The 21,450-nt window shown below is 44.4% G+C and overlaps 1 protein-coding gene across 16 annotated transcripts in view; it reads left to right on the top strand.

The window, feature by feature from the left end:
• Positions 1 to 21,450, top strand: part of PCDH15 (protocadherin related 15) — a 331,935-nt gene that overhangs the window by 262,711 nt on the left and 47,774 nt on the right. For all 16 annotated transcript variants that reach the window (XM_053984471.1, XM_053984472.1, XM_053984474.1 and 13 more), the window contains 3 exons: positions 5,672 to 5,781; positions 6,991 to 7,131; positions 15,366 to 15,493. In XM_053984471.1, coding sequence (XP_053840446.1) covers positions 5,672 to 5,781; positions 6,991 to 7,131; positions 15,366 to 15,493 — 379 coding nt within the window. The remainder of the gene's footprint in view (positions 1 to 5,671; positions 5,782 to 6,990; positions 7,132 to 15,365; positions 15,494 to 21,450) is intronic.

The raw sequence follows: 21,450 nt of genomic DNA, 5'->3' as shown, positions 1-21,450 counted from the left end.
TGAAATGTAGGAATAAATCACTCCAGAGGTGTGCATGTGGAACTGAAATTATCCATAATTTTAGTATTAAATCCCATTGGCATCCAGCAATGTGTTTTCCTTCCAGCCATGTTATCCTTGGAATTTATCCCATCAGTTTGGCCAATCCAAGTGTGTGACTGTGCCCCACGTTGGGCTTGGTGGACATTTCCCCCCCACCTTTTTTTTTTTGCTTCTGCAGAATTCAGCCAGGAATATGCCTGCCTTCGTGGCTTCAGGTTTAATTTGGGAAGATTGGAGGGATAACATGGGTACAGAGAGGTCAGGAGAGCAAAACCTGACATTTGGGTTAAAATACAATAGGTTAAGACAGGACCACTGGAGCAATGTCCCCACTCCCTTGTAATTTGTTTTGGAGATAAATACCATGGGAAGGTCAGAGTGCCTCCAACCAATTTGGGAATTGAGACAAAAAGGCAGGATATCAAGTCCAGGAAGGAATATGTGACACTCTGAAGATAAACTGCTCAATAAATACATCTAATTAAGATGAAAATACTCTTTTCCAGAAAAAAAAATCATTGCTTGGGACAAGCTGTTCAGGTAGTTACTAGGAGAGCAAAAACTTGATTAATTGAAGGATTATTGCTCTAAAATGTGTATAAAACTTGATTAAATTATAATTTATTGCTCTAATGTGTCCAGGTCTATCTTTTATTGAGCAAGCACAGGAAGCCAAGGTAGTGTTTATGTGCTGGTGAAAGGGTTAAAAGAGCTGCCATGGGGATCATGGAATTCCAGACTTGTTTGGGTTGGAAGGGACCTTAAAGCTCACTCAGTGCCACCCCTGCCATGCCAGGGACATCTTCCACTGTCCCAGGCTGCTCCAAGCCCCATCCAACCAGGCCCTGGGCACTGCCAGGGATCCAGGGGCAGCCACAGCTGCTCTGGCGCTCTTACCACCCTAAGAATAAAAATACCCTCAATGTTAATCAAGCTGACGTGAGAAATTTAATTAAACAGCACCAAAACTTAATTTTTGAGGGCTTTTTATGGAGGTCCATAAATTAAAATATAAAGATATAAAAATATTTTGTATTATAATGGTCTATATAAAGAGATATAAAATATAAAGTCCACAAAGTAGAGGCAACTGAAGTTGCTCATATGGAGTCCATTCACATCCCACTATTAAGTTTCAGCTCTAAACCAATTTTCCAAATTATTATTGGTTTTGCTGGCTTGAAATTTAATTTTTTATTAAATCTCGCATTCATGCTTTTGGAGATAGACAAGTTTCATGGTGAATTTAAAGTATATTGGCTATCAGGCAAATTGAAAAAGGCCTGGGAGTGATGTGTTTAGCACAGGGAAAAAGAAGAAGCAGAAAAGTAGAGAGGAAAAGTTAAAATTTCACTTGGACACTTCCAGTAGTTGTGCCCTTCAATGTATTTGAGACGTGCACAGTCTTCCTTTCCCACTCTGATCAAGACACAGATAATTAAGATATATCAAATTCAGTGATTTTTTTTAAATTGTATTTATTTTCAGTATTTTTGCGCACAAATAATGTCTTTATTTTAATCCTGTTCTTCTTTGTGGTTGCTTCATTTATATTCTGAGGGACAAATGCATTTTGTGGTTTCATACTCAGAGAAATCAATGAGGTCTCTCCTGGTCTCCATCCGATCCTGGATGCTCCCAAGATATCATTTATTATTCCTGTGGAAAAGCTAAAGTGAACCAAAGGGCCAAAATGCCACATTGCTGTGATGGTCCTGGGAAAAAATACCATGGAAATGGATGAAATAGATTAAAGGTGTCATGGTCAAAGGGTGGTGGTGTGGAGAAGGGAAGGTTAAAACTCTGGATAAGGCTGAGGTGGGATGGGGATTACAGTGGGTGTTAATTGTGGTTTATCCCTAAGATTTGTGGGATACAGGTGAATTATCATTTATTGCAAGGGACATTCTCACATCCAGGGATGGGATGGATGTGGATCCTGGGCATGTGAGTCTTGGGAAGAAATCAGAAATCACAGATTTGAGAAGGTGAGGAGTTCAGAAATTCAGAAAGGAACCATTTCATTGAAAATGTTTCAAATATCTCAAAGCAATTCCAGGGAAGGGAACGGAGCTGGGGAAGGGGCTGGAGCCCCAGGAGCGGCTGAGGGAGCTGGAAAGGGGCTCAGCCTGGAGAAAAGGAGGCTCAGGGGGAACCTTGTGGCTCTGCACAACTCCTGACAGGAGGGGACAGCCAGGGGGGGTCGGGCTCTGCTGCCAGGGAACAGGGACAGGCCAAGGGGAAACAGTCTCAAGCTGTGCCAGGGGAGGCTCAGCTTGGACAGCAGCAGGAATTTCTGCATGCAAAGGGTGCTCAGGCCTTGGCAGGGGCTGCCCAAGGAGCTTTGGAGTGCCCATCCCTGCAGGTGTTGATAAACTGTGTGGATGTGGCACCTGGGGACAAGGTGAGCAGGGTGGTGCTGGTTGATGCTTGGACTTGATGATCTTGGAGGTCTTTTCCATCCTTAACAACTCTGGTTCCATGGAGTCAGCACTGGGCTGGGAGGCAGAGACACATCCAGGTGGCAGTGACACATCAGTCCTGCCTGGGTGACAGTGACAAACCAATCCCTTCACCCTCCCTGTCCCCCAGTGGTATTGAGCTCACAGAAATTCCCTTCCCTTACATTCCCATGGGAGTTTTCCAGTCCTTTTCTGGGTGGCTTGGGCTAGATTCTCCTGCTTTCCTCTTCCCACAAAAATTCCAGCTTTTACCATCCAGTGATGCAAACTTATGGCATAAAAACACCTTTGCCTGTGCCCTAAAAGACCTTTGAATAATATGTCAGGAAAAAAAGCACCATTTTCCATCTTATCCACTCAAACATTGGAAAATAAGGAATTTATTCCCTTAGAAAGGTTATTAGAGCTGGAAGCACTGGATAAAGAGCAGTATATAGGAAGTTGGAAGCTCATCTTTTACTGCTTTGTTTCTCCACAGTCCAGGGGAATGCTCTGAAGGGATGAGCTGGGTGTTTTACTGCAGCTGATGCATTGCTCCTGTTGTTTCCAATCCCTGGAATTAAAGGAAGGGAATTAAATCAGTGCAATTACCGTGGGGGGGGGGGGGGTGCTGTTCTTCCCCCTCCCTCCAGAGCAAACACAAAACCTCTCACTAATTATTATTGATTTGTCAGTCCATTGGATGCAGCACTGGCACAGGGAGCTGTAAGGTCATTCCCACTGCAGAAATATCCTGGAATTGTGCTGGGAATGAAATGTAGGGGTTTTGTAACACTCCCACACCTTTAGAAGATAAAGAAAACATCATCTATAATGCAGTATAAAAAAGGGCACTTTCCTCTCTGACCTCATCAAAAGAACTCCAGCTTTAAATACTTCCAGCTTTAAATGCTTCCAGCTTTGGCAGCTTTTTTTCCCCCATCTTTCCCTGTCTTTCCCTGCCTTTTGGCATCTTTTTAATCCCTAAGATTAGCATTTGCATTGGTAAAATGCACATTAAAAAGCTTTTCATAGCAATGGTTTTAGAGCTTAATAAATTAAGGAGCAGCAAGGAACTTTATTCCAATGACTGACGCAGAACAGTGCGAGTAGAGGGATCTGCTCCATGCATGTGGGTTTGAGTAAAAGGGGATTTTTCCATCAGTGAAAAAAGGAGGAGATCACTGTTATATTCCATGATCCAAAACTTAATTCCAAATATTCATTATCTCTGAATTTTTCTCGGAAGTCCAAAGCAATATTGATTCCAAAGGAATTGTTTGTAAGGCAGACTTCAAGAGAAGGTTGGCCACTTCTTGGTGGGCAAAGTTTGGTTTCAATAGTTGGGATTGTGTCCTGGGATTCTGTCGTAGCTGAGATGGAGACAATACAAAGCAACACACTCCATTTTCAGAAGGCTTCAAACTGTTTTTATTATAGCATGCATGCTTTTTATACATTCTTACCAAACTCTTAAGTTTACACTTTAGTCATTGGTCACGAGAGACAAAGTGCTCATCGGAATAGGCAGCTGCAGGTTTCTCTTATTTATCCTTCTTTCTTTCTTGGTTTCTATGTCAATGACCTTGGTAGAAAATTCTTTCAGGGGCAAACATGGATCCTCTGATCAAACTTCTCTGGCTCACAGAAGTCACTGTAAAACCTCTTCCACAGGGTTCCAACTTTTGTATAATCATGGAATAGCCTGAGTTGTAAGGGACAGACAAGGATCACTGATCCCAGCTCCTGGCCCTGCCCAGACACCCCAACAATCCCACCCAGTTCCTGAGAACGTTGTCCCAGCGCTTCTGGAACTCTGGCAGCCTTGGAGCCGTGCCCATTCACTGCCCTTGGAATGGGAAAATGTGGTGTGGGGTGGAGGATTTGAAAACCACCTGGAAGATGAAAGGGGAAAGTGATAAAATATTCATGGAATCACAGAATTATTTAGGCCTGAAAAGACCCCTGGGATCATCAAATCAAACTGTTCCCCCAGCACTGCTAGGGCCACCACTAGACCTTGTCCCCAGGTGCCATTTGGTCTTCCAAATACCTCCATGATATTCCCTGGAAAGAAGCAGCTGTAGATTCTGTCCAGAGTTTTGAAGATCAGTGCACAACTGATCTTCAAACTCAGGAGCCTCTCTGAGCTGATTCTCATCTGATGTTTGTTATCTATTGAATGAGTGTAATTTTTAAAAATTGAAAATATCTGCATAATACATTAAAAAAAAAAAACTCCATCTACATTCATAAAAATTCCTTTTAAATTTATTTTGAAGAGTTTGAAGCATGAATTCAACCACTGTTTGCCATGAGGAAAATCTGAGGAGGAGGATTTGAGATGAGCTCAAGCCTCTCACTTCTTGTTGAAATTGTTTGGATTGCTGATTTAAAGACATCAGCACAGAATCCCAGACTGGTTTGGGTTGGAAGGGACCTTAAATCCCATCCAGTGCCACCCCTGCCATGGGCAGGGACACCTTCCACTGTCCCAGGATGCTCAAGCCCCAGAGTCCAACCTGGTCTTGGGCACTTCCAGGGATGCAGGGGCAGCCACAGCTGCTCTGGGCACCCTGTGCCAGGGCCTGCCCACCCTTGCAGTGGTTGGGTAGCCTTGGGTTGCAGTTCATTTCCTGAAAAGAATCTTGGGTTTTGGTACCAAAATGTGTTGGCATGAAAATTTTTGGATTTTTGTGAAGAGTGGAAATTCCCGTATAGGTGGCCCCCGAAGTGATTCCTGTTTAAGGTGTGGAATTTTACCCATCAATAAATTTTCCTGGGTCGTTTTCTGACAGATTACTGAGTTTTCTTGGTAGACCTGAATATATTCAAGATCTATTATAAAAGAGATCTATATATATAAAAAGTTTATATAGAAAAGATCTATTTTGACTTTTACTTCCAATTTGTCAGGCTGTGGTGGTTCTTGTTTCTCCTCATTATTCCCTGCTTTCCCACTTCTCAGATCCAAGAATCATTACATCTTTACATTGCCACTCTTGTCTATTGGACTTCTCAGTGACTTTTGCATTCCCAAAGGTTAAACATTTTTTTTTTAATATGATTTTCCCTAATAAAAAATCCTTTGGCAGCCTAAAAGGCGGAGGACATCCTAACTTGAGGGATAAGTGTGAATAATCTGCTCTTCAGCAATGTAAGACAAATCCTTCTGTCCCACTCTGCAGGCCCCCCCCAGTGAGTGAAAGTGCCCCGAAGGGAACCGTGGTCACCGTTGTCACCGCGGCCGCCTTGAACCAGACAGTCGTGTACTCCATTGTGTCAGGGAATGAAGAGGGTAAGTGTAATAATATTAATATTAGTATTTCAATCTCATGGGGAACCACAGCTCTGCAAGAAATTGTGGAGAAGTAAAGCTGCTGAGGTGAATCACAGAATCATTAAGGCTGGAGAAGAACGCTCAGATCATCGAGGTGAAATCCCACCTAATCTGAACAGGCAGGAGGGAATTCCAGGGCTGGAAGGGACCTACAAGAAACCTGGAGAGGGACTTTTTACAAAGAACAGGATAAGAGGGAATGGCTTCAGGCTGGAACAGAGAAGTTTAGATGGGATATTGGGAAGGAATTGTTCCCTGGGAGGGTGGGCAGGCCCTGGCACAGGGTACCCAGAGCAGCTAGGGCTGCCCCTGGATCCCTGTGAGTGCCCAAGGCCAGGCTGGACAGGGCTTGGAAGCCCTGGGATAGTAGAAGGTGTCCCTGCCCATGGCAGGGGTGGCCCTGGATGGGCTTTAATGTCCCTTCCCACTGAAACCATTCTATGATTCTGTAACTACCATTATCAAGCTTTTGGAGATAAACTAAAGATCAGATTGATTAGCAAAATTACAAGAAAATAATTCTCACTGATGTGAAAATTCCCATGGATGCCATAGAGTGTGAGTCCATGGCACATCAAAATAAAAACATAAATAGGTTTGATGGAGTTGTACTTGCTTAAAAATCTGGTTTAAGGGATTATAGGCTCGGCCATGCTGTAACAAATATTGGATTAGAGCCTGATATCCAAACAAAACATCCTGCTGGGATACTCTCTGTGATCCAGCTGCACATCTTGACAAAATAACACAGAATTACTGGGAGGGATGTAAAGAATTCCCCATCCCATCCTTCCTTTTGTGAGTGTGGGCTCTTTGTCTTGTCCCATCTTTCCATTTGTACTCAAGTCTCGTGCAGGGAGTTGTACTCCCTGGTCCTTTGGGTCCCTTCCAGCTCAGGATATTCCATGATTCTGTGATTCTGGGGTAGTTATTCCAGTAGTAGGGCAGATCAAGCCACTCTGCTGCTTAAAAATATCTTCAAAGATGAGCTACGTGGGGTTTTGCAAGACGGAGGGAGGGAGGGAGGGAGGGCGGGAGGGAGGGAGGGAGGGAATGACTTGCTTGGCAGTGTCAGAGAATTGCGTCATCCCCAAAATAAAGCCCTTGGGCATTGAAAATTCCTGTTTATGCATCTCATAAAATTCCTGTGTTTTTGCTGGCTTCCAGATGTGTTTGCCATTAACAATAGAACAGGAGTGATCTCTGTGAAAAAGCCTCTGGACTATGAAAGTGTCCAAAGTTATGAGCTCCGAGTGCAGGCAGACTCCCTGCAGGTGGTGAGGTCCAACCTGCGCGTCCCCTCCAAAAGTAAGTGTCAAAAATCCTTCCTTTGCCATATTTTTCACACAGATGTTGCTGGTATTTGCTGAGAAGGCTGAAACTGCTCTCCAGTGACCTTGCTATGTTTTAGGGGTGATAGTGGGTGATGTGTTTTAGGGTGATGATGGGATCACAGCCCATGGTGCATTTTTGGATCTCTCAGCCTGACTTGCCCAGAGAAGCTGTGGCTGCCCCTGGATCCCTGGAAATGGCCAAGGCCAGGTTGGATGGGGCTTGGAGCAGCCTGGGATAGTGTTAGGTGTCCCTGCCCATGGCAAGGGGTGGAACTAGATGGGTTTTGAGATCCCTTGCAACCCAAACCACACTGAGATTCTGGGATTCTGTGTTAGTTGAAGGTGCTCAAATATTTGGGAACATGCCATAAATCTTGGGGATGGCCTGAGACACTGTAGAGGGGTGGCAGTTCCAATATCTTCACCAGGGTTTCTTTCCAATGCTACCCACAGAACCAGCAGGAGATTCTGGGATTTTGAGCCTGGATTATCCCAGATATTTCTTATTCCTTGAGTAAGAATTGAGTGTGTGGAGTGTGACACATCAGGGTTAATCAGTGGTCAGGAGCTTGGCTTTGTTAAGAGCAGGGTGAGATCCTGTGCAGGTTTAGCTACCATCAAGGATGTACCTGCCAGGGAACAGATAGGCAGAGCTGCCTGCTTCTCCCTGTGCCTAGGAAAAATCCAGGTAGGGTTATATCCATAAAAATACAGCCAAGGAATACCCAGCAAGCAGATCAGGCTTCCATGCAGCACACAGCCTTCTCCAAACCTTCCTGATGTGGCTGAAGACACGAGGCAGTCAGCAGGTCCTTCCCTCCATTCCCTCTTTTGACTGACATTGCACTAGAGCAGCTGTCCCAACTGAGCAGCAGTTCCACAAAAAGTGATGGCTGAATTACTTTATTCAGGACTGCTTGATAATGACTGGGGTTTGACTTCAGGCCAGCTTAAAGGAACACAAGCTGGGTACCTTTGCATGAGAACACAACACATAAATTCCTTAGAATATACACTGTGCTGCAGGGATGGCTAAAGAATTTGATAAATATATATTTAAAATACTTTAGTAGTGTCTGGCCAGCTGAATAACTTATGATTTTGGAATGGAGATCCCTTGATAACTGGGTTTGATTCCTGCATTTATACAATTAATTCCTTTCCATTGTCTTGGCGCTTTGTTTATTTTTGAGGAATTTTAATCAGGTTAAACAGTACGTCTGAGTTTCAGGGCACTGAATTGATGAGCTGCAGTGGGAGGAGATGGGGCACAATTAACACATCACTGTGGGCTTTGCTGAGGTTGAACTGATGAACCACTTTGGAGCTGGGTGACTTAGAATGTACAGCCCTAGGATTATGCAACACTGAATTAATTAGCTGTGACACCCAGTGGCAGTGATCTGCTGCCAGTTCTGGTCTTGGAAACCCCTGAATTGGTGGAATTTCTAGGCCCCTCACTTCATGACACACATTGAGTGTGGCCAGAGAAGGGAATGGAGCTGGGGAAGGGGCTGGAGCCCCAGGAGTGGCTGAGGGAGCTGGGAAGGGGCTCAGCCTGAAAAGGAGGCTCAGAGGGGACCTTGTGGCTCTGCATAACTCCTGACAGGAGGGGACAGCCAGGGGAGGTCGGGCTCTGCTGCCAGGGAACAGGGACAGGCCAAGGGGAAACGGCCTCAAGCTGTGCCAGGGGAGGCTCAGCTTGGACAGCAGCAGGAATTTCTGCATGCAAAGGGTGCTCAGGCCTTGGCAGGGGCTGCCCAGGGAGCTTTGGCGTGCCCATCCCTGGAGGTGTCCCAGGAAGGGCTGGAGGTGGCACTCGGTGCTCTGGGCTGGGGACAAGGTGGGCACTGGGCACAGGTGCGACTCCATGGGCTGGGAGGGATTTTCCAGCCTCAGTGACCCTGGGATTCTGTGAATAACACAGCCCTGACAAATTGCTCAGGCACCACACAAGGCTGAATGTCACAAAGCTCAGAAGCTGGGTACCAAATTGTTTTCAGTCATGGTATTATAGGAAATAATTATAGAGAAGTAGGAGCTGGAGGTTTCATCTGTGCAGGGGAAAAGTGAAAGAGCGTTCAGTGTAACTGAGCTTCTGCAGTGATGGTGCCAGGTGATAGCGTGGCAATAATTGAATAAATATATGAGGAAAGTAAATTGAGACGTCCTTTGGAGTATAAGAACATCAAACTGGTAACTTAAACTGGGGATTTCATAGATGATGCTAAATCATGCAAAGTTACATTCTTGTTTTTAGCAGAGTCCAACTCATTAAAGGAGTTACTTTAACTGAAACATCATGACATGAAATTGCTGTGTTGTTTTACTTCATTTGAGTGGAAGGTGATCTAGGTTGGATGATGAGGATGCGTTAAAGAGCTTGGAGTTCTTCTTGAGGATTCTGATGATGCTGAACCCTGAAGGACCTTCAATATTAATGGAGTTTGGAGAATACTCTCTGGCACAGGGTGGGATTTTTGGGGCTGTCCTGTGCAGGGCCAGGAGCTGGACTTGATGCTCCTTGAGGTAAGAATGTAAGGGGTAGGAGGAGCAGAATGATTTGTGTGGAAGCAGAGGGAGCAGCAAAGAGAAAGTGCTGCCTCAATACAGGGACAAAGAGCATTGGAGCAGGATGGACAAGGAGGGACACAGAAAGGCTTTTACCTCTGAGTTCAGCCTGGTCCCAGTTGTAGAACCAAAGCATTGCTGGGGATGTCCAGAGAAGCTGGGGCTGCCTCTGGATCCCTGGAGTTGTCCAAGGCCAGGTTGGACAGGGCTTGGAGCAGCCTGGGACAGTGGAAGGTGTCCCTGCCCATGGCAGAGGTGGGTCTGGATGGGCTTTAAGGTCCCTTCCAACCCAAACCATGCTGGGATTCTGTGATTTCACATTCCTAGAGGTACAAAGATAATGACAGAACCCCATGGCGGCTTTTCTTGTATTTAAAACGAATTAATTGACTGGATGACAAGGTGGAGATTGGTCACAGGTCATACTCATGATCTTGGATGTTTCTATGACAGGACCGTGTTAGACACAGTTTTTATCTTTGTCAGAAGATTTGAAAACAAAATCATCCTTCCACTGATTATTTCCATGTTTTATCCAGAGTCAGGTAGAACTGTTTGTCATCTTTGGCACCCTCAGGGCTGGTACAAAGACACTGTCCTGACTCTGCTGAACCCATCTGTGAGCAGGGCTTTGCTCTGGGGGTTGGGGGTAAGGCAACAGTCCTGTCTCCTTTAGTTTTTGCTTTTCTAAACCCAAAAAACCCTTTGGGAATAAAGTGGAAATGGGAGTTTTACGACTAAAATTCTACAGCTGCTCCACAGTAATTGGGAATGATGATTCCACTGCATTAAATATGAGCATGAATTCTGTGTCCCTGTGGTGTTGATGTAACAGTAAAGCAGCCTTATGTTTTTAGTTGCAAAAGTTGGTGCTGGCGGTGCTTCATAAGTTGGCTGCTCTGGCAGCTCCCAAATCCAGGGGTTGTGACAGATGGACTCAACACAAGCAGAGCCTGGAGAGCTGATCCTGCTGCCTCACAGCTCTGGAGGAGCTCGGGACAAACTTCCAATTTCTTTGGGCAGCAAAGCAGTGCATTTTAGAGAGGCTGCACAAAACCTGATCTCCCACTCAGGTCATTATTTGTTAGAAAAGGAGATTTTATATGGATTTAAATCAGACCTTGGGTCTGTTCTGCTCCAAACATGTTGCTGTTTGCTTCTTTTTGCACTCTCTCGAGCAGTGACAGCACATGGTGATCTTCTTCAGGCTTTATGGGCTCATTTGGATCTAAATGCCACTGAAAATATTCAGTGCTGATTCCTACTTGGTTCTGCCAAATGCAGGAATGTGAGCTGGAACCCAGCTGCAGTTCAGCACAGCTCACCTGCCAAAGCACAGAGCCTGCTCCACGCACTTGTAAGGCAAGAGTAAAGCAAAGTGCTCCTAAACCCTGGCAAATTACAATTCTCCCTCCCAGCTGGATTCAGATGAACTTTGGAAAGGTTCTTTGAAATCTGCTGTCGCCTCCTGCAGAATTGCTTTTGGAGATGCAGGGATTTATGTGAGAATTATCCATGCCTGAAGAGCAGCTGTATCCATGGCTGGGTTGGAATGTTGCAGAAGGCAAGTGCAGTGCTGCTGGTGAAAGCACTGAGTAAACTCACCTGGGAACACTCAAAGCATCCTTGATGCTGTCCCAGTGTCCAAAAATCATTGCTTTAGTTCAGCTTCATTTCTGCAGCCTGGCAAGAAACTACAGGCTCACATGGATCTATCACATTTTTAGATGGCGAGACTGGAAAAGAGCTTTCAACAAGGATGTTCAGAAAAAACTTGTGGGAATGAAATGCTAGTATACCCTGGTGACCCAGGAGTTTTTGTTGGACTTGTTTTCTGTGTTACTTATTCATGGTCTACTCATTTTAGGTGTTTCAGAGGTTCCTCAGCTTTGCTTTAGAGCAGATTTCAAGGTGTTTTCACTCCCCTTAAGCAAACCACAGAAGCTGAAAATTCCAAAAGTCTTGGCAGTGATTATTTAGCTGGTTCCTATAAGCTGAGGGTGACTTAGAAGCAGCTGCAGTTCTGTATTTTCTGTGCACTGCAGCTCATTTTCACAGGGCTGGAGGAAAAAGGAACCTTGTAGGAGACTGAGGTACTACTGAAATCAATTTTCTTGGCTCTTTTTGGCCACCTTGGCAGCCTGTGCTGCTTTGGCCAGGGAAAGATGCTTTTAGTTCTTTCACCTGGCCAGCTCCTTGAGCAGCACAGTAATAAGATTTTATGTTTGGATTCTGGGAGGTCTCACAAGAATTACCACCAAGGAGTAAATCCTGCTTTCAACTTCTGGAATCCATGAAGAAAAAAAATAACTGGAGCTGGATTCCAGACTTAGAACACCAAAGATGGGAGGTTTTACATACATGGGTGTACAAACTTCCCCTCTAGAAGGTGAATGTGAATACTGACAGCCTGTGATGATCACTGTCCTCACAAAGAGGGTTCACGCCACACCCAGCATTCAGAAAAGCAGTTAAAAATTTGGAATATGAAGGAAAGAGGAGTCTAATGACAGAGTCTAGTCCAGACTTTCTAAGAGTGCACTTCACTGGTGGCCTTTTCCATCAGGCTGGGGTTGCAGGAGTGATAGATTTGGGAGCACCAGAGCCCCTGTGCAGGGAATATTCCTGAAACAAGCAGAGGGAAGTTCCCAATCAGAAAGGGTCTGGCATGACCTTCCCACATGGCACAGCTGCTGCTGAGGGATTTTAGTGAGAATTCCACTGTGAGGGTAAGGCAACTTCTGTAGCTGGTGGAGAACCCTTTCCTGCAGCCAGCTGTGGAACTGGGTCCAAAGGTGGGATAGGGAGGAGCTCACAGATGCCACATTCCACTCCATCTGCTAGAATGAAGGACAGTGCCAGAAAGCAGGCAGGAGGCTGAAATGCAGGTAGATATTCACTGGTGACAGTCCTAATGTTGGCCTGTGGATATACAGGGTATTTAATTTGCTTTGTGCTTAATGTAATAACTTCCATTTCTCCATTCTCAAAGCATTCACCCTTTGCTAAACAAATCAGCGTTTTGGCAGCTCAGAGAACTGCCAGCAAATTAAACAAATGGAGAGTTGAGCAAATTGCAAGGCAAACTTTGCACAAGGCTCAGCCACCTCACCCAAAATGACACGACGAAAGTGAGCAATATGCAAATGATGTTTAATTTGAATTAGAGAGAACCAGTGCAGGACAGCCAACACCTGCTCCCACCTGCACAGATAAAATCAGGATCTTCCCTCCAAACAGGGAACAGGTGGGAACACCAAACAGGTGGCAACCAGTTATAGTACTGGTTATAGGCTCAGCAGGGCAAGGGCACTTCCACACATAATCCTGCATTTAATGCCACCTTCTTCCCTGAAGGGTGGAGCTGCAGTGGGAAAGTCTGCCTGGGAAGCTCATTTTCCTACCATAGTTTGGTATTGTAGCCAGAGATATTTAGGATCAGGTTTAAGACAGAGATTTGACAATTAATGTAATTTCCTTTCCTTTGTTTCCTTTCTTTTTGCCCTTTCTCTCCACACTGAAAAACCCCACAGACTGGCTGAGGCTGAGGGAGCTCAGTGGGCACTGGTGGCACCTCCCTGCTCCAGCAGGGCCATCCCAGAGCACAGGGCACAGCATTGTGTGCACACAGCTCTGCCCCAGCCCCAGGGAGGAGAGCCCCCAGGCTCTGTGCACAATGTGCTCAGGGCTGGGCACTGCCCAGGGAAGAAGTTGTGCCTCCTGTGCAGGGGGAATTGCTGGGCTCAGGCCCTGCCCGTGGCTCTGGTGCCATTGCTGGGCCCCGGAGCAGAGCCTGGGCCCTGCTCTGCCCCTCCCTGCACACAGGGACAGCCAGGCCTGAGGGCCCCTCTCAGCTGGGGCTCCTCTCCAGGCTGAGCAGCCCCAGCTCCCTCAGCCTTTCCTGGGCACCCAGATGCTCCAGGCCCTCACTCAGCTCCAGCAGCTCCTGGCCCTGCTCTGCTGAGGCTCCAGAGCTGGACACAGCACTCCAGAGGTGCCTCCAGGGCTGCCCACAGGGCCAGGATCCCTCCCTGACCTGCTGCCAATGCTCTCCTGCTGCCCCAGGGTCCCATTGGCCTCCTTGGCCCCAGGACCCTCTGCTGGCCCAGAGACACCTCGGTGTCCCCCAGGACCCTCTGCTGGCCCAGGAACAGCTCGGTGTCCCCAGGACCCTCTGCTGGCCCAGGGACAGCATTTTAAATATTTGGGGTTTTTTTTCAGATTTCACTTCCATTTATGAAGCCATCATTTGTTTCCCATCAGCTGGACCATCAGATAGGCAGAATATGACTTTGGCCATTTCAGAAATAGTCTGTGGTTTAATGTTTTCCTCTCCTAAACATACAGCTCCTAAGCCTTTTCTAAAGAGCCTGCATTGTACAAGTAGCTCAGATCAGTGGCGCCTGTGCAACACTGAAATTATCCTGGCACTGAAAGGAGCTGGGAAGACCAGCTCAGAAAGGAGGCAATTTATCACTTGCAAATGTGGTTTTAATGAACTGGATATCATAATTTCCAGCAATCTTTCTGGATGATACAATTCTGAAAGAGGGAAGCAGATGTTGGTGGAGATTACTACACAGTGGAATCTGTTTGGCACCAGGTCCATGGTTTTTGCTGGATGTTTTTCCCCTTGCAGAAGGATGGAGCTGTTTATTGCTCAATGGGCTGGAGCAGAAACTCTTTAATAAAACCAAATTAACAGTGGGGTTTTGAACCTCTCAGGTGAGGCAGTGCTGGTGGAGGTCCCCCTGGGCCAGGGTAGGTTTGGGAGGAGAACAGGCTTGGGGATGCTTTCAATTAACACAGGAAATTAATTAAGTGTTGAGGCTGCTGAGCCAGGACTCTGTGTGACCATTTATGAGTTTACAGAGACCAGGACTGAATCAGCTGTTAAGTATTTGCATGGCATTAGGAATAATTAAAATAGATAAAGCAGGGTGCAGAGCTGCTGTTAGTGAGCTCTTTGTGACACCTCTTCGTTACCTCTTTGTGACACCTGTGCATATTTAATGGGATCAAAAGCCTCGGAATTAAGGTGTGGTATGGATCCCTAAACAGAGCTGGGGAAGGGGCTGGAGCCCCAGGAGTGGCTGAGGGAGCTGGGAAGGGGCTCAGCCTGGAGAAAAGGAGGCTCAGGGGGGACCTTGTGGCTCTGCACAACTCCTGACAGGAGGGGACAGCCAGGGGGGGTCGGGCTCTGCTGCCAGGGAACAGGGACAGGCCAAGGGGAAACGGCCTCAAGCTGTGCCAGGGGAGGCTCAGCTTGGACAGCAGCAGGAATTTCTGCATGCAAAGGGTGCTCAGGCCTTGACAGGGGCTGCCCAGGGAGCTTTGGAGTGCCCATCCCTGGAGGTGTCCCAGGAAGGGCTGGAGGTGGCACTCGGTGCTCTGGGCTGGCGACAAGGTGGGCACTGGGCACAGGTGCGACTCCATGGGCTGGGAGGCATTTTCCAGCCTCGGTGACTCTGGGCTTATCCAATTTTGGTATTCTATGCTGTCTCAGGGGTTTGTTTTTTGTTTATTATTCCTACACTCATTTTACATGATCTCCCTGAGCTGTAAATGCATGAATGCCAGGAGATGTTAAAAATTATTACAAAATATTCTCTTTTCCCTTTTCCTTCCCTCTTTTAGGTAATACAGCCAAGGTCTTTATTGAGGTGAAGGATGAAAATGACCATGCACCTGTTTTTTCCAAAAAAATGTACATTGGAGGGGTGTCTGAAGATGCCAGAATGTTTTCTTCTGTGCTTAAAGTGAAGGTAAGGCTGAAGTTTTTTGTAATAACCTTCACTTACAGAGGGAAAATTTGTACTCACTGGTTTGATTTTTTTACAGGAAATTTTGAAATTTGCATCTTCTAAAGCTGCTTGATGATTGATGTAGGCACAAGGATGATTTTGAGTTAAAACCCAGGTTTTGTTTGTATTCAATTTTAGGTGCTTGTGTCTCATGCCAGTTTGTAGCTCTCATTTTAGCTCCTTAGTATTTAAATATTTGGTTTATGTTCAATGCTAGTTTTCACCTGAAGTTTTTTGTATTTTGGTGCTACCTAGGTTTTAAAGGGGAAATCCAGCAACTTTAGGTTTGCAGTGGGAGAAAAGTGGGCATAAAATTAACCATCTATGGGGTTGTTTTTTTATGGTTTTTGTTTGGTTTTTTTTTTAAGAGAGAAAATTAATGGAAATATAATATACAGACTACAATTCACATCAGATATTAATAGCCAAGAGTAAAAGCTCTTTCTTTCAATAAAACAAATAAATGATGATGTGTTTAGAGCACCAGGAATGGTAAAAGGGTCAGAGCTTAATAAAGTTGTTCCTAGCTGGGGTTTTTTTTGGTTGGTTTCACGAGAGTCCTTCCCAAAATAAGCCCAGAAATGGCAGAGAAGTGGGGAATTGAGAAGCTTCTACTTTGTCAAAATTACAAATCCAAAAATGGTGACAAATCCAAGAATTGTGGCAAATCCATGAACTTTAGAACTCCTGAAGAATCACAAAATTGTTAAGGTTGAAAAAGACTTTTAAGATCATCAAGTCCAACCATCCATCAGCACCACTGTGGTCACCGCCAAAAATGTCCCCAAGCACCACTTCCACACATTTTGGGACACTTCCAGGGATGGTGACTCTACCACTGACCTGGTTAATGCTTAACCACCCTTTCTCAGAAGAAATTCTTCCAATTATGCAATCCAAACCTCCTCTGGAACAACTCAAGGCCATTTCTGCTCCTCCTGTCCCTTGACTCATCCCCACCTGGCTTCATCCTCCTTCCAGGGAATTGTAGAGAGCAGATAACACGACAGAGGCACTGGAGTAAATAAAAAAATCTGGAAGGCAAAGTAATTTAGGGAAAGGAACATTTTTGCTCCATCTGAAAGCAAATGAAACATGATGCACAAATGTCAAAACACATTTGGAGTCATGCCACGAAATATGGACAGCCTGTGAAATCCTTCCTGGTTTTCCAAGAGGATTTCTTAGGCACAGGTATTTGTGTGTCAGTCAGGGGGATAAGAAATGGGTGGAGAAATGCTAATGGAAATTTGGGGGTGACAAGGGGAATCTGCTTTTGCCCTTTAGAAACATTTGACTCAAAACAGGTGATCAGTTCACAAAGGAGGAGCAAAAGAAATGTCAATTATGTGTCTTTAAGCTTTTTCTGTTCCAATCCTCCCTGGTTTTGCTGGCACAAAATGGAATGAGGCCTAAGCCAGGAGTTGGTATTAGTGGATGGCATTAAACATAATTTTGTGTTTAGTGAAAGTAAAATTAGAAATAATTAAGAAATGCTCTTGTTGCAGAGGATCAGGCTGGAATTTATTGTTGTAGCACTGAGCATTTGCAGCAGTCAGTGCTCGTTACCTTTTTTCCTGGCCTTTAGAAAGCAAAAGTAATTGCTCTGTTAGTTAAACACAATCCCCATTCCAGCCATTCCATTCTGGTTTAAGAATAATTAATCGAATGAATGTCTCTTCTTGAGGAGTAGAATGAAATGAGAAGCTTTCCAAGTTGAAATTTAGGAGAACATTAATAAAGTACACACAGAGCTTGCACTGTAGAAATTATTCAGGTTTGGATTCCAGGGGGAAATTCAGGTTCTTAGGAGGTGTTTTTAATGCATTTGCTTTCATCTTCTGCATTCATTGACAGTTGCTCAGTTTCTTTCACATCATCTGAGTGATTTTGAGAAGACAGTGATTTTCTCAGTATCTTCTTATTATTGCTGGCACTAACAGCCTTGATGAGCCTCAAACGTGGGATATTGGAATCAGAGAATCCCAGAATGGTTTGGGTGGGAGGGGACCTTAAATCCCATCCAGTGCCACTCCCTGCCATGGGCAGGGACACCTTCCACCATCCCAGGCTGCTCCAGGCCCTGTCCCACCTGATCTTGGGCACTTCCAGGGATCCAGGGGCAGCCACAGATTCTCTGGGCACCCTGTGCCAGGGCCTGCCCGCCCTCCCAGGGAACAATTCCTTCCCAAAATCCCATCCATCCCTGCCCTCTGGCAGTGGAAGCCATTCCCTGTGTCCTGTCCCTCCATCCCTTGTCCCCAGTCCCTCTCCAGCTCTCCTGGAGCCCCTTTAGGTTCTGGAAGGTGCTCCAAAGTCTTCCCAGGGCTTCTCTTGTCCAGGCTTGCCAATCCCAACTCTCCCAGCATTTCAAATGAGTCGATGCAAAACTAGAACTTCCAAAAACAACCCAAAATTCCTGCAGTTTAGTTCTTCTTTAACAAGACATAATAACTTATGGGGATGATTAAGGACTGTAGTCTTTAATTATTAATAGAGCAGTTGATGTAGGTCAGTTTTGGATCAATTGGTCACAAATACACCACTGAACACTCAGATGCTTGCCTTTGGTTGCTTCAGCCGTGCTGTACTCTGTCTTGAACAAAATTTCACAAATAATAAAAATAATCAAACACTAAAATTAAAATTAAAAAAAAATAGGGAGAGAAGAAAACTAATCCTGAGTCCATAATCTTCCACACAAATTGAATTTAGAAACAAAGAGACCAATAAAATGGTGGGTAAAAACTTCTCTCATCGTCCAAACAGTTGATATGTACCAAGGCCAATCCTATGGAGTTTCTCCCAACTCTCTAAAGTCATTGGGTTTGCTGTCAGCAGCATCCTCTTAAATACATTCATTTGAGTATAAAAGCCTTGTCAAGGAGGATAATGAGCTGCTTTGCTCCAGATTCATAGTAAGATTCCTCTAAGTAGATAAAAAGGATGCTTAAGCTCAGCAGAATACCACAAATGACTCTCCAAAAATCATTTTTAATCAGAATTAATTTGGGGAGTGATAAACCACATAAATTATTCTCTATGGGTCTGATTGGATTATAAGCAGTGGCCTCTGAAACCTGGGAGTTACTGATGCTCCAAAAAAAAAAGGGATAAGTTTAAATAAAATGGCATTTTTTAGCAAAGGATTTGCTCCTGGCTGCTTGAATTCCCCTTCTCTGCAATTCCCATTTTTACCCAGAATTTCCAATGCATTTGAGAGCCCATTTCCTTAATTAAAGACCTTTTTGTATTTTTCATTAGGAATATACTAATTAAAACCAGATGTAATATGCATAGCCTCTAATTATGAATTCTGTGCCTTGATCTTTGCTTTGTGTTTCCTTGTGTTAGAATTATTTTGTTTTTCACTGGTATTTTCATGGAACTCCTGTTGTTCCTCCTCAGAATTCCAGCCAAGCTTCCTTAAGCCCCAAACACAATGTTTTCAGTCTGCTCCAGGAAACAAACCCACAAAAGAATCTTTAGGGAAATTACCAGCAGGAATTAGCTTTTCCCTATAATGGAATGTTATTAGCTCTTGTTTTTTAAATATTAGCAGTATTAACCTCTGCTTTTCTTCCTTTATTAAATTATCGAATTATTACAGATTTAAATGAAGAAATATCAGAGGTCCTAATTCTAGTGAAGAAAGAGAATTGTCTGAATTCCTGCTCAGTTTATAAAGGTGTTTTTGTCCTGAAAATGTTTGCAGGGAAAGAATCTTGCCTAAATAATGCCAGTGAATCCAAGGCTCTGGAATTGGCTGTATTTGATGGAAATGCTTTGTTTCTTACTTTCATTCCAGCCCTTTCCTATGCTCTTTGCCCCTTTCTGATCAGATTTTTCATGGAACTTTATCCTTTATTCTCTTTGAATATCCTTTATTGAATATTGAATATGCTTGGATATTGAATATGCTTGAATATTGAATATGTTGGAATATCTCAACAGAAGACAGCAAAATAAACCAAAGCCATTTTAGGCTGCAGGTTCTGGCCCTGAGGACACACAGGGGAGCAGGAATTCCTCTTTTCTTCATCTCAAAAGCATCTTAGAAATCCCACAATAAGCTAAAAAAATGATAAAAGAAACAGTTAAAATTCCTGGATAGGGAGAGAATACCAAAATTGCTTTTTTTTTTCACAGATCTGTTATTGACTTTCCATTTTTTTTTTTTCTATCTGTGCCTATAACCTGTAGATTTCTTTTGATATTTCCTTTTCCTTGGGATGACAAGGGAATCTTCAGCGTGGCAGGTCCTGCAATTCCAGGGATTCCACCTTGGGCACCCAGGAGAGTTTTCAGGATAACATTTGGCTCAACCCTCCTTTGGCTGTTGCACAACTCATGCACAAAACTCAACTGCTTTGCCAGTCACAACCTTTTCTTCCTTAAAATGTGATTTATGGATCCCAGAGTAGGGAGAAAAGATTCTTGGTAGGAGTAAAAATCTCCTCTGAAAGCTCATTGCAGTGACAACATTGCAGCCTCCAGCTGCTGGAACATCTGGCCCCCCAAAAAGCTGTGTGCCCTGCTAAGACAAGTATTACAGGAATGCCAGGCATTTTTCCTTCAAAAATCATATTCCTGCTTTTTATGTTGGCTTCCTGAACTTTTTACTCTAAGATCTCTTACTTTCCTATTATTTCCCTCTGGCACATCAGAGATTTCCCTACCCTTTGGGATTTTTTCCCGTGTAATTGAAGATTATTCCAATTTCTTTGTTATATGAGGGCATTTTGAAGACTGTTGGTCCTGCATGTGCCTTCCTGAGTAAAGGCTCCTACGGGGGCTGGGTGTGGGGGGAGTGTGTCTGGATCATTCCCATCCCATAGAGGAAATCCATGTGTATGGCCTTTACTTCCTCTCTCTCACACACAAAGTTATTCGATCAAGCACTAACTGCTTTTGGCTGAAGAAAAATTACAATAAAATCAATTTTTCCAATTATTTGTTTCAAAACCCAGCTTTGGGAACCCCTCTTGTTCAACACCTTTTCCCATGAGACAGCCTGCCAAAAGGAATCCCTGTTTCCTTTGGCACCTGGGAGGTTTTTAGCCACCACTGGAGGACAAAGTGAGCAATTCCCATTCACCTGATTTCTTCCTACCTGTGTTTCTCAGAAAATTCCTGGTACTGGGGGTACTGGGAGTGGGCTGGGCAGTGATCAGTATCAGTGATATAGGGATACATAAATTCAAAGCAATATTAATATAAATATCAATATTAATGAATATATTAAAATAACCATTATTATACTATAATGTAGATATATTGATATATTATATGTTGATGTATTATATATGGTATATTTTATGTTAAATATAAATTTAATATGAATATAAATTTTTAAAAAATCAAGGGTACAAATTCCTGAGGCAGCCAGTGGCAAACCAAGGTGAGGAGCAGGAGTTCCAAAGGGCTTGAGCCAGATGAGGGTGTAAAAGAGCATGGAAGTGAAGAAATAGAGGAAATAAAGGAAAACTGCAATGACTACCCCAAATTTCCAGGCTTAGGTGTCTGTAGAACACCCAGTGAAACCTCCCCTAAAACAGGCCAGTGGCAGCTGTGCCTTCAGAACTGGAAATCTGCAACAAGCTGGAAATTCCTACCGGCAAAAACGGTCTGGTTCTAAAAGCTGCTTTATGTGCCAGCTACTAATTGGGAACATTGAAGCTGCCATCTGCTAGGAAGGGAGGAAAAAAACCCTCAGCAGCCCAATCCCAATCCTGCCATTTTCCATGCCCTGTTAGCAGCCTGGGCTTGTGGTTAAGGGTGACCCTGTGAGGCAGGTGGGAAGCATTTCAAATTAAAGACTGCATTTCACTCTGAGCAGCAAATCCAGATTTAGCTCAGGCTGATAATGCTAAAAACTGGGATCATCAATGATTATGCAGCTTCAGGAGTTACTGATA

Source organism: Vidua macroura, chromosome 8, assembly GCF_024509145.1.
Source record: "Vidua macroura isolate BioBank_ID:100142 chromosome 8, ASM2450914v1, whole genome shotgun sequence".
In the NCBI taxonomy this organism is placed as follows: domain Eukaryota; kingdom Metazoa; phylum Chordata; class Aves; order Passeriformes; family Viduidae; genus Vidua; species Vidua macroura.
Note: the sequence above shows the minus strand (reverse complement) of the source record. Positions and strands in the feature narration are given on the sequence as shown.